This window comes from Vicugna pacos, chromosome 4 (genome assembly GCF_048564905.1).
Source record: "Vicugna pacos chromosome 4, VicPac4, whole genome shotgun sequence".
Taxonomy (NCBI): domain Eukaryota; kingdom Metazoa; phylum Chordata; class Mammalia; order Artiodactyla; family Camelidae; genus Vicugna; species Vicugna pacos.
Window position 1 is genome coordinate 73,319,696 of NC_132990.1, and position 12,854 is coordinate 73,332,549.

Consider the following 12,854-nt stretch of genomic DNA (forward strand, 5'->3'; position numbering starts at 1 on the left):
TCGCGCGCGCTGGGCGGGCTGGGTCTGGCGGCGTCGGGAACGCAGAGGCTGCGCTGCGCCGCCGGCTCTGCGGCTAGCTCGCCGTGGGGAAGGCGCGGTAGGCGGCGTTGCCGGCCGGCGCAGCCGGTTTGGGTTGCAGGAGGCGGGCGGGGGAGGAGCGCCGCGGGCGGGCGGGGCCAGCTGGGCGGCCGGGCCATGCAGGGCGCAGAGCCGGCTAAGTGCTACTGAGACCCGGCTCTGCGCGCCCAGGAGCGGCTGGTGCCCCCCGCGCTCCCCACTCTGCTACCGCAACTGGGCTACATCTGGACAGGGCGCCGCTCGGCGGGGCCGAAGCCGGGTGAGCACAGGCCAGGCCACTGGGTCTCCGGGCAGGGGAATGTGCTGAGGTCGGGGGCGCGCCCTGCTGTTCCGTCTCCTTGCCGGGCGCTCTACGACCCTGGCTCAAAGGGCCAGGGCGGTCCGCAGTGACCTGGGACCGGGGCCTGAGGGATCTAGGTATCCCCTTCTCTCCTTGTCACATTCCCCAGACATCCAGGACAGGTTCTTGCCTTCTGACCTGTCAAGCTCTGGGAGGCCAGAGTCTGAGGACTTTGAAGATCTTTAGCGTTGGAGTTGGTTTGGGCCCCTTCAGCTTTTGCTTTTCGCATGGAGGAGGAGGTATGGTCTAAGGGCTCCCTGTGATCCAGACCATGTCCTCATCAAGGCTTGGAGAATCTCAGGGTACTTCACAGCCGTGACCTTCAGCCCCTCCCCGGGGAATAGGAGCACATAGGGAAAACTGAGTCCCATCTGCTGCTCCTTGAGCAAGTCCATAAAGCGCCAGAAATAGAGCCCAGGAGTCCTAATCTCAGGTCTGCCAGCCATTCCTCTCCCCTTTAGCCCTAGTCTCCAAAGATTCATCTGAATGACTTGCTGAGTGTATTTGTGGGGATGCCTTCAAGACCCTCTTCCTCTCTGTCACCTTTCTCCTCTGGGCGGTCACCTCTCAGGCATCTCCAGGCTCTAACCTGTTTTCTCCGTCGCCCTCTGTGGGCCAGCAGAGGCATGGCGCTACCTGAGACTGGGTAGGGACTGAGCAGGGTCCCTTCCCAGGAAGCTGTCACTTTGGGTGTTGTGACTTGGCCTGATCATCTACAGAAACTCCCTAGGTCTCTTGGGGGGAGTTGAGCGAAAGGCACTTAAGTCAATACCTGCTCCAAGCCATTTTGGTTAGGATCCTGGTTGGCAGGAGAGTGGACTCCTGTTTTGGTTGGAAGGGCCTCTAAGAGCAATTCTCATTATACCTGTTGCACAGAGTAGGAGACTAAGGACTCAAGTGGGAAAGGGGGCCCAAGGTCATTCAGAGATTCATAAATGGGACTAGGGAGCTAAAACCCAGCCTCTGCCTCTCAGTCCTGGATCTCCTTACCTCAAGTTCCATACCTCTAGCCTGACCCTTTCAGACAACCCAGGCAAGAGACCCTGTCCTCAGCTACCCTACTCAATGTGGCTAAGTCTGACTACAGGTTGACCCTTTGGGATCATAGTGGCCTGGCTGCCTGGGCCCAGGCATTGGGTCCACTGACTGCCCTGTGCCCACAGGGCCACAATGCTGCTTGGGGCATCTCTGGTGGGGATGCTGCTGTTCTCCAAGCTGGTGCTGAAACTTCCTTGGACCCATGTCGGGTTCTCCCTGCTGTTCCTCTACCTGGGGTCTGGCGGCTGGCGCTTCATCCGAATCTTTATCAAGACTATCAGACGTGATATCTTGTGAGTACCTGGGGTACAGCGCTCCCTGGGGTCTCCTACATTGTGCTAGGCTCCTAACCCCAAAAATCTCAGACCAGACCCACGGCCTCTGCCAGCATAGGGTACCTGGGCCCCAAAGGAGCAGCCTTTGCTCCACGCCCTTCCCCTGGTAGTAGTACAGGTATCTCCATCTCCAAGGTCAAAGTCTCCTCCCAGAGAATTTCCCTAACTCGGTGCTCCTTAGCTTGAAGCAGACTTGGGGGCCTGGGACATCAAACACCAGGTGTGTTGAGGAGACATTTGTAACTATAGCTTGTGAGAGGGTGAAGAGGAACCCTGAGGGGAAGACCTGTCCTCCAGCTGATAATGAATCTAAGAGGACACTGAGTTCTAGAGCAGGGCTCTGAATCATGTCTGGGAGAACCTGCTCCCCAAAGAAAGTCGGGGATATCCTGCACTAGAAACACCTGCTGCCACCTGCTCTGTGCCAGGGGCTGGGCTGGCTCTGGGGTCCAGAGGCAGACCTAGTTCTAGGCCAAGCTCAGACTGGTCAGGGAGACCAGAATGGGACACAGTAAATCCCTAAACTGGCAGTGCCATGTGGGCAGAGACCCTGGCAGTCTTGCTCACAGTAATGTCCCAGCGCCCAGCACAGTGAGGGAGCCATGCTCAGAACAGGCAGCTCAGCATTTGTCAGTTGATTATCAGGTGGCCACTACAGGAGGGGTGGCAGCAGTAGAGCTGTGGGAGAATAGAGCACAGAGAGGTGGCTTCTGGCCAGTGCCTTGGGGAATCAGAGAAGGCCTCCTGGAGAAAAAGCAATTGTACTTGAGAGTCGCCTCAAGAAGGTGGGAGCAGGGAATTCTAGCCAGAGGGCACAGCATCAGCAAAGGCATAGAGGCTGGGGAGCTGGGAGAGTTCAGGGGTCAGAGGTGGCAGGGATGGGGCAGGAAAGGGGGATATTGCCAAGCTATTTCACAAGCACTTACTGTGCCCAGCCCTGAGCAGGGCCCCAGGGGCAAGACAGTGAATAGGATGGAGCCCCACCCTTGCTGGGCTTACAAGGAGGGGGACTGGACAGATCACAAACATCCTCTTTTTTACTGGTAGTAAGGGGGAGAGGTACCATAAGGGGCTGTGGAAGGTCCAGGACGAGGAGTTTGGACTTTGATTCGGGGCCCTGGGGTTGTGGAAGGCTCTGACAGAGCAGCAGACTCAGAGCAGAGCTTAGAGGGTGGTGGGATTGGACTCTGGAACCAGGAAAGACTGAGGTTCAGATGTCAGCGCTGCCACATGCCACCCGTAAATTCATCGTCCGGGTTCCTGGTGTTACTGTGCAGCATTTGTGAGCCACCGCGTGTAAGGCTGCCCTGACACAGGTGCTGGGAAGGGGGAGTGTCACCAGTGGTTGGGCTCAGGAGCTTCAGGCCAATGGGGTAGCAACCTGGGCCAGGGTCTTAGACCCGCCCCTGCCCCCACGCACACGCGCACACACACACGCACGCCCAGCACTCACGGCCCCCTCTGTCTCTCCCCACAGCGGTGGCATAGTGCTCCTGAAGGTGAAGTCCAAGGTCCGCCAGCACCTGCGGGAGCGGCGCACAGTGCCCATCTTGTTCGCCTCCACAGTCCAACGTCACCCTGACAAGACGGCCCTGATCTTTGAGGGCACGGACACCCACTGGACCTTCCGCCAGCTAGATGACTACTCAAGCCGTGTGGCCAACTTCCTGCAGGCCCGGGGCCTGGCCTCGGGTGATGTGGTTGCCCTCTTCATGGAGAACCGCAATGAGTTTGTGGGCCTGTGGCTGGGCATGGCCAAGCTGGGCGTAGAGGCGGCGCTCATCAACACCAACCTCCGGCTGGACGCCCTGCGCCACTGCCTGACCTCCTCTCAGGCCCGGGCTCTCATCTTTGGCAGCGAGATGGCCCCAGGTGAGTCCCAGAGGGGCGGGGACTGGCGAGAGTCCCACAGGACTGCCACACACCCCCTCCAACCCTTGGGGAGAATGTGTGGCTCAGAGGTTAAGGACCTCAGCCCTGGAGTCAGATGGCCTGGGCTCTGCCCCTAGTAAGCTGGAAACCTGAGTAAGAGATGGAAGCTCTGGGCCTCAGTTTCCTCACTATAAGCACCTACCTCACACTAGTTTCAGGAAGATAACGGAAGTCTTAACAAAGTGGCTGATGCTAGGTGAGCCCTCAGATGTAATGGTAACCATTCTTGTGACTAATTAGGCCTCATTTACCTCATCTACAAAATGAGAACAAGAATCTGATCCCCTTTCTCCTGCAGAGCCCATGTTTTATTGCCACCTCGGGTACTGATCAAGTGTCGAGCTTGGTGCTTTACAAAAGCAGCTCCAAAACTCTTCATAAAGCCTGCTGAGGTAGATTGTCATCTCAGCTTCACAGATGAGGAGACTGAGGTTCAGAGTGGTGTGAGACACTCACCCCACATCACACAGCTGATAAGTGAAAGAACTGAGATTTGATCTTGGGCTTTGCCACAGTGTCCCTATTCTTTCTCCCCACGCTGCTGTGGCTACAGGATAATGGACAGGAGAGGTTATTAGGATGCTGAAAGGGGAGGAGGCAGAACGCAGTAGGGAGAAGGGGGAGGGTTGGACAAATCAAGAGGACGCCAGAGGAAGTGGGGCCGAGTGGGCCAGGACTGGCCTGTGCCCAAGGCGGGTGAGTATCTGGATGTCTGTAGTGCACAGGGGAGCCCAACAGAATGTTCTCACTCTCTGAAGACACTGGGGGGCTGCTGGCCTCTGACCCCACTGCTTCCTTCTGAACAGCCCCCCAGGATGAGTGTAGTACAGTGAGTAAGAGTATAAACCTTGGTGTGTGATAGAGCTGGTTTTGAGTCCCAGCTCCAGCACATTCTAGTTGTAAGCGAGTCCCTTCTATTCTCAGAGTCTCAGTTTTCTCACCTGTAAAATGGGTTGTTATTGGCACCTAATTTTTGTAGACAGGAGAATACATTTAAAGGTCCTGCAGTATAGTTAGCTGTTGCTCCTATCAGCACCTTCCTTATACTGAGGTCCCAGGTGCTTCATCCATCTCTCTGCCCCACCCAGCCCGTCTTTCCTCAAAACATGCTCAGCCCTGACGTGAGCAGAGGTTCCTGGGAACATGGCGTTTCCTGATCTTCCCTGTCTTCCCCACAGCTGTCTGGGAGATCCACACCAGCCTGGACCCCTTGCTCAGTCTCTTCTGCTCCGGTCCCTGGGAACCCAGCGCGGTGCCCGCTGGCACAGAACACCTGGACCCCCTGCTGGAAGAGGCCCCCAGGCACCTACCCAGCCGCCCCAACAAGGGCTTCTTAGGTGGGCCCCTCCCCTCACAGAGGGATTCTAAGATGGCCAAGGACAGAGCACTGGCCTCTGGGCCTGGGGTCTGCTGTAAATATGCCATGCAGCCTGGAGAGAGTCACACCACCTCCCTTCTCCATCTGGGAAAATGAAGACAGTAACCCTGGGGTTACTATGAAGGCTGCATGAGCTAATGTGTGAAAGTGCCGGGCACAAAAAACGCAGTTCTTGAACAGCCTTCGTTGCCTAACGAACATGTGCAGGATCACGAGGAGCCCAGGAGCCTGCTTTGTCTGAGTTTGGCCTGGGGGTGGGCCGGGGGCAAGACCCTTTGTATATTCATCCAGCACCTGTTTAGTGCAGACCCCGATGGGCTGCACTGGGCTACCTGCCTCTCCCTCCCCTCCTCCAGGCAGCCTCCCGGGTCCTCTCACATCTCTTCCTCTACCCTCTAGCCTGCCTTGTGGAGCCCATAGCTTGCTGCCTTGCCTGGAGGCTCAGAGTGTGGGCTAAGTTCATATCCCAGCTCTACTTCTTCCCTTGCGTGACCCTGAACACCTGAGCTGCCCTCTGAGCCTCGGTTCCCACTGCCATAAAACTAGGGATGGTAGCAGAACCTGTGTTATGGAGCAGCTTTGAGGATTGGAAGAGATACAGTGGGAAGCTAGGGTATGACTTGAAGTGCTCAGTAACTGGCCATTGTTGTCATCATTTAACCTCTGCTGTATGTGGATCTTGTCTGCTGGGTGCTGTTGTAACCTCCTTGAGGGCAGGGACTCAGGCTGGTTGTGCCAGGTGTCCTGATGTCCTGGAACCTCCAGCCTTTTGGAGCTCAGCCTCATACAATAACTGTAATGTGACAGCCCCTGGTCTGGGCTGTAGGGAGGGATAAAGAAATGGTCAGTGGTACAGAAGCTACCTCTGCACCCTGCTTCCTGCAGCTAATGCCTCCTCATGCTCCAAGACTCAGGGTAGGCACCACCTCCTTTGAGAAGCCCTCCCTGGTGTTACCTCCCCTCCCTGGAGCCTGGGTCAGGTGCTGCCACTGGGCTTTGACAGGGCCTGTACTTCCCAGCACTTTGTCCTCATATTCCTGTTCCATTTGGCTGTGACCACTACCCGCACAGGGCCTGTTCCCATCCTAGTAACTGATGTCTCCCCAGGCTTGGTACAGAGCAAGGGCCCAGAAAAAGTTTGTTGAAGGAACAGGTGCAGGCATTAAAGCAGAGTGGTGTCTGGGGTCATCAGAGTAGGCTTCCTGGAGGAGGTGTGATGGGAGTGGGTATTGAACGATGCACACATACACATGTTCATCTGTCTTGACTCCGGGCCCAGCCATGTGCTGCCCCCTCTCACAGCCAATCCTGTGTTTGTTTTCTTCAGATAAGCTCTTCTACATCTACACGTCAGGTACCACAGGGCTGCCCAAAGCCGCCATCGTGGTGCACAGCAGGTAAGGGAAAGGTGCTCTGAGGGGAGGCCTGGGGATGGTGGGGCCTGGGAGCCTCTCCTCCTGCCTTTCCAGGGGCCTACTGAGCCCTTCGCCCTCTCCCCTTCCAGGTATTACCGCATGGTTGCCCTGGTGTACTACGGATTCCGCATGCGGCCCGACGACATTGTTTATGACTGCCTCCCTCTCTACCACTCTGCAGGTATCCCAGGCCTGCCCCCTCAGCCTCCAGCACCCCCAAGGTCTCAGGAACCCCGCCCTTCTTGACAGGCAGAGTGTTGCAGGAGAATCATGTGACCTCTGGAGTCAAATATGGATTCAAATCCAGATGTGGCCATTGACTTGACCTCTGAATGAGGGTGTCCACACCAGCATCACTGGTGTGTGTGGCTGTGTCCCATAAGCCACCTGGGCTGGCCTGACTGTTCAGTTCATTTACACAGGTGGGCGTGGCCTTGCCGCTTTCTCTTATAAAGAAGGACAGAGATGCAATAAATATAGCTCCTGCCCTCAAGTTGCTTAGAGTTCGGGTGTATGTGTATTTGGAGCAGGATGAGTGATGGAAACCTACCTGACTCCAGTACAAGAAAAGGCATCAACTGTGGGGAGGAGCAGGGAGCAGGAGCTCAGCTCAAGGGAAGAGCCCAGTTACAACTAGGAAGGTTTCCTGGAGAAGGTGTACCCAAGGCAGGCAGATGTGAGGTGCCGAGCCAGGCAGGCTAGCTCAGTCCCTGCTGGCTGAGTAGCAGCATTACAGGTATTAGAGCAAGATTTTGGAGGCCAGCTCCAGAGGCCCCAGGGGATGGTCTAAGGAGTGCACACTCAATCCCATAGGCCCTGGGGAGCCGTGGAAGGTGTCTGACCAGGAGCAAGAGATATGATCAGGTAGTGTTGGAGGGACAGGACAGGAAAGAGAGACTGGGGAAAGGGCCTTTGAGGAGGTTGGGCTGTGTAAAAGGAAGCTCTAGAGGGAAGGTCTCCTGTCTCCCTGACCTCTGGGGCCCACCTTTCTGCTTCAGGAAACATCGTGGGAATCGGGCAGTGCCTGCTCCGCGGCATGACAGTGGTGATCCGGAAGAAGTTCTCAGCTTCCCGGTTCTGGGACGATTGTATCAAGTACAACTGCACAGTGAGTGGGAAGGGAAGGGGGATGAGCCATCCCTGTCCCCTCATGACCTCTCCCCCAGGTCTTACAGCTGGAGACAGCCAACCATTTATACAGGGCAACACTCCTATTGTTCAGATGGGGAGACCGAGGCGCAGAGAGGGACAGGTTTGCGCAGCCAGCCCCTGGGTGGAACACAAGCCTAGTAGGGGTAGGCCCTTGGGGGATGGGCAGGCAGTGAAGTGACAGCAGCCTCAGGGGCCCAGACTCACTCCAAGTCCATCCGCAGATTGTGCAGTACATCGGCGAACTGTGCCGCTACCTCCTGAACCAGCCACCCCGGGAGGCAGAAAACCGGCACCGGGTGCGCATGGCACTTGGCAACGGCCTCCGACAGTCCATCTGGACCGACTTTTCTAGCCGCTTCCACATCCCCCAGGTGGCCGAGTTCTATGGGGCCACTGAGTGCAACTGCAGCCTGGGCAACTTCGATGGCCAGGTGCCACCCAGTTGGGGACGCAGGTGGACCCTGGAGGCACTGGGGGCAGAGGGGAGGGCAGAGTTCCAGCATGGGAATGTGGGTGCCAGAGCCACTACACACACACACACACACACACACACACACACACACGTCTAGTTTCGGGCCTATGGTGGGAGACCCCGGCTCAAGTCTTGGCCTTTGCAGGTGGGGGCCTGTGGCTTCAACAGCCGCATCCTGTCCTCTGTGTACCCCATCCGGCTGGTACGTGTCAACGAGAACACCATGGAGCTGATCCGGGGACCTGATGGCGTTTGCCTCCCCTGCAAGCCAGGTCTGCCCCAGGGGTGGGATTGGGGGTCAGAGTGGGTGGGGCTGGCTCGGGAGGGACATGGGACGGGGTGGGTGGGTGGGGAACCCCATCCTGTTCAGTGGCCATCAGTCAGCTCTTCTCTTAGGGCTGCAGACATTTACTTTTTCATCCGTCCATATATTTCTTCATCAGTCTATTTGTGCACTTCCGTGTTGTAGACTCTGGGTCCGGGCTGCCTGATCCTGGCTCAGCCCCCCGAGAGCTGTGCCTGAGTTCCCGTATCTGCACATGGGGCTGATGGCAACACTTCCACATCGGCTGCCCCGAGGGCTCCAGTGGTGAAAGACATAATGCTGTTTGAGCAGAGCCAGGGCCCAGGCAATGCTGGCTCTAGTTAGACTTGTCCACACAGAGCTTGGCCACCCTTTCATTTGTTTGTTCGACTTTCCATCTGTTCAGTGACCACACGGGACCAAGTTCCTCTGTGTGCTAGACCTGCCAGGAGAACTCCCTGCCCTTGGGGCTCCCAGGCTGGGGAAGAAATGGGCACTTCTCTGGGCAGCAGCAGGGGCATTTAGGGTGCAAAAGAGACCCCAAGGTGAATGTGACCCTGGCTTTGCTGTCCCCAGGTGAGCCAGGCCAGCTAGTGGGCGCCATCATCCATAAGGACCCCCTGCGGCACTTCGATGGCTACCTCAACCAGGGCGCCAACAATAAGAAGATTGCCAACGATGTCTTCAGGAAGGGGGACCAGGCCTACCTCACCGGTGGGTGGGCACCTCTCCCCAGGCCTTTGCTGCCCCTCAGTGAGAGTGGAGAGGAATGAAGGGGCCTTTCCTCCTTTTCAGAGAACACCTCCCAGAATTCCCCCAGGCCTGGCCCGAGCCCGCGGGCCCTGCCTCACACCACTCCTTTCTAGGCGATGTGCTGGTGATGGACGAGCTGGGCTACCTGTACTTTCGGGACCGCACGGGGGACACGTTCCGCTGGAAAGGGGAGAACGTGTCCACCACCGAGGTGGAGGGCACGCTCAGCCGTCTGCTGGACATGGCTGACGTGGCAGTGTATGGCGTCGAGGTGCCAGGTACCTGGGGAGGCAGGAGGTGCCAGGCCTGTGTGCGGAGGCACCACAGGGCCCACTGCCAGCTCTTACTGTCTGCTCTGCTGTCCAGGAACTGAGGGCCGGGCTGGAATGGCTGCTGTGGCCAAGCCCTTTGGCAGCTGTGACCTGGAGCACTTTGCCCGACTCTTGGACAAGGAGCTGCCCCTGTATGCCCGCCCCATCTTCCTGCGCTTCCTGCCTGAGCTACACAAAACAGGTTTGTCCCCCTGGGACACAGGGTCCTGCTGGAGAGACCAGGGTGGCTATCATTTGACCTTCACCCACCACCTTGCCAGGTGGTTGGTAACCTGACCTGCCTGCATTCAAGTGAGCGCACCAGGCCTTCAGAGAGATGGGATACGTCCTTCATTAGTCTGCACCAGGCACTGTGCTAGGCTTTGGAGACGTAGGTGACAAATTCTGGCAGGACTTGTGCCTTCCTGGAGCTCTGGAGCAGTAGGGGACGCAGCCACAGGGACAATGAATCCCAAAGATAAAGAACAGAATGCAGATTAAACTGATAGAAAAGTGAATGAGGGGCATGGGGATGACTGGGAGGCTCCCCTGAGGAGGTGATGGTTCATCTGAGGCCTGAATGAGAGAGAGGACTTTCTTGGGGTGGGAGGCATTCTAGGCTGTAGGAACAGTGAGTGTGGAGTCCCTGAGGCAGGAAGGTACTAGAGGAATGAAAGGAGACCCCCGAAGCTGGAGCCAATAGAGGGTGGGCAGCAGCGTGAGGTGGGATGGAGAGGGCTGCAGGGGCCTTGTGGGCTGGGGAGGGGCTTGGACTGTGCCCGGGGCAGTAGGGAGCCACAGCAGTGTTTGAGCAGGGCAGTGACCTTATCAGATTTGTTTCCTACAAAGCCCTCTGGCAGCTGTGTGCAGAGTATGTGTAGAGGCTGCAGGTGGCCCTAGGGGAGGGGAGATGAGAAAAGGGCTGTCATCCAGGGAGGGGTGAGTGGTGGGTCCACCGTCACATGGTGGGATGGTGCCATCCGTCTGTCCGTTGTCCACTGCTGGTTCTCAGGAGTTCCCTGATGGGCAGGAAGCGCTGAGGCTCATGCCCAAACCTCCCCTCTGCTCTCCTCAGTCCTTGCTGCCCATCGTAGCTCCCTACACTGCTCAGCTTCTCCTTGGCTGCTCAGCCTGGGGCCACGTCTGCCTGGCTACCTCCCAGGGGGCCATTGTGTCTGTCCCTCTCTTGATGGAAGGCCTTCACTGATTGACATGGCCCCTGCCAGATAGTGGGCCCCTGGGCACACCTGAAGCAGTGGGGAGGGTCAGATGGGGACACTGGTGCTGTGCTCCTGACCAAGACTGTAAGCTCCCTGAGGACTAGAGGGTCGCTGTGACTTCTGCATCCAGGAGGGAGGAAGTGTTCTGTCCCTGTACTGTTGGCCCCAAGTAGCTGTTGAGCACTTGAAGTGGGACCAGTGTGGCTGAGAAACCAAATTTTAAATTTTGTTTAATTTTAATTAAATTTACATAGCCACTCAGGGCTAGTGACTACCCTATTGGACAGTGCGGGTATAGATGGCCTTTTCCAGGATGGCTAGACTGCTTTCAGGGCACCCCCAAGAGGGTGGGGGTGGAGCTGCAAGGCTCCTTGAGGCCTGGACTCACTCAGAACTCCCACAACATCACTTCTGCCACATCCTGTGGGTCAAAGAAGTCATACGGCCAGTCTGGATTCAAGGAGAGGTTGAGAAAGACTCCAGCTCTTAACTGGGAGAAGTGGCCAAGCCACATGGCAGAGGAGTGTGTGTACAGGGAGGGGAGGAATCTGTAGCCATTTCTGGCATCTGTCACACCTGGGTTCAGATCCCAGCACACTGCTTACAAGCTGTGTGATGCTGGCCTAGAGATGTGCCTCTCTGAGCATCAGTCTTCTCATATGTATACAGAGGCTAACCCTACATTGATTGAAAGATGCATAATTTACATTATATACTATTAAGGAGAAAAGAAACACTGCTGATTGAGCTCTTTCAGAGATGTTAAAATCCAAAAACTTGTGCATCTTAGAATCTATAGAATATGGTTGAGCACCTACCCCTGGGGGTGGTGTGCAGATTAAATGACATCACACCTTTACCTGGGAGGTGCACCAATAAAGGGAGCCATCACGGAAGACCCCTGTTCTGGCCCTCATTCAGCTGTCACTCAGCACGTGGCCCTGGGCTAATAGCTTCCCTTCTTCAGGCCTGAGTTTCCCTGTCTGCACAAAGGGGCAGATAACACCCCCCAACCCTGGCACCTTTGCTAGGGCTGCTCTGTTACATAATGTAATGGATGGCGCCTTTGCAAACTGTAAAGGGCAGTTCCCCTCCTCCCACACTTCCCCTTTTCCTGTGTTCTCTCCAGCCCTCTCTCGCAGCCCCGCCTCAACCCTGGGGGGTGGGTTCCTGGGAGCTCAGGCTTTTGCTGTGCACTCTCTGACCCTCCTTCCCCCTTGTCTTCCCACTCCCTCAGGGACCTTTAAGTTACAGAAGATGGAGCTGCGGAAGGAGGGCTTTGACCTGAAGGTTGTGAAAGACCCGCTGTTCTACCTGGATGCCCGGAAGGGCCGCTACGTCCCACTGGACCAAGAGGCCTACACCCGCATCCAGGCAGGCGAGGAGAAGCTGTGATTGGCCCCAGGTCCCTCTGAGGGCCAGTGGATGCTGGATCCAGAGCCCCAGCTCCCACCCCAGAGGGGTCCTGGGCGAAGCCAGACCAAAGCAAGCAGGGCCCAGCACCTTGACCCAGAAGCGCTGACCCCTTCTCCTCAAAACTGCCAAGGGACTCACTGCCGCCTCCCCCGCCCCCGAGGCTTTCTGTGAAAGCCTCACATCCATGTTATGTCTTCGAGGCCACGCAGGGCCTCTGGACCCCAGGCTGAGACTGAGACCCTCAGGATGATGTCTTGGGTCAGGGCAGGGGGAGGTGGGAGATCACCAAGCACTCCCCAAAGAGCAGGCAGCTTGTAAATGGGACCAAGGCAGAAGCTCCCAGACTCAGGAAGCCAGCCAAGTGGGCAAGGGCAGTGGTGGCTTTGGATCAGGTATCCAGAGAGGATCTAGACCCTGGCGCTGCTCAGATGTCACCCAGCCCATGCGGCGCCTGCAGGAGGGCAGGAGGAGGACTGGACGCAGCAGTTGGCCTGGACAGAGCATGCCCTCCTCCTCTCCCTGGGTGGCTACCTGGCTCTCCCTCTGGCAGGACTTTTCTGTCTCTGTGGGTCTGTCTGTCCGTGTCACCATCTCCATCTCTGTACTGGCCTAGCTGTGAGACAAGAAGGGGTGGGAGGCGCTCAGGGGCCAATAAACTCTGCCTTGACTCCTCCAGCCTGTGTGCATGCTACCTGAGCTCACCTCTAGCC

At 57.1% G+C, this 12,854-nt stretch overlaps 1 protein-coding gene across 1 annotated transcript; it reads left to right on the forward strand.

Moving 5' to 3' along the window:
* The first annotated feature begins 198 nt into the window (after positions 1-198).
* On the forward strand, positions 199-12,819 carry SLC27A4 (solute carrier family 27 member 4). The gene is made up of 13 exons (XM_072960207.1): positions 199-337; positions 1,582-1,749; positions 3,269-3,663; positions 4,902-5,060; positions 6,429-6,498; positions 6,606-6,697; positions 7,515-7,624; positions 7,890-8,099; positions 8,286-8,412; positions 9,021-9,158; positions 9,311-9,475; positions 9,564-9,710; positions 11,966-12,819. Exons 2-13 carry the CDS (start codon positions 1,589-1,591, stop codon positions 12,121-12,123), a joined length of 1,932 nt encoding a protein of 643 aa, XP_072816308.1. The 5' UTR covers positions 199-337; positions 1,582-1,588; the 3' UTR covers positions 12,124-12,819.
* Positions 12,820-12,854: the final 35 nt, after the last annotated feature.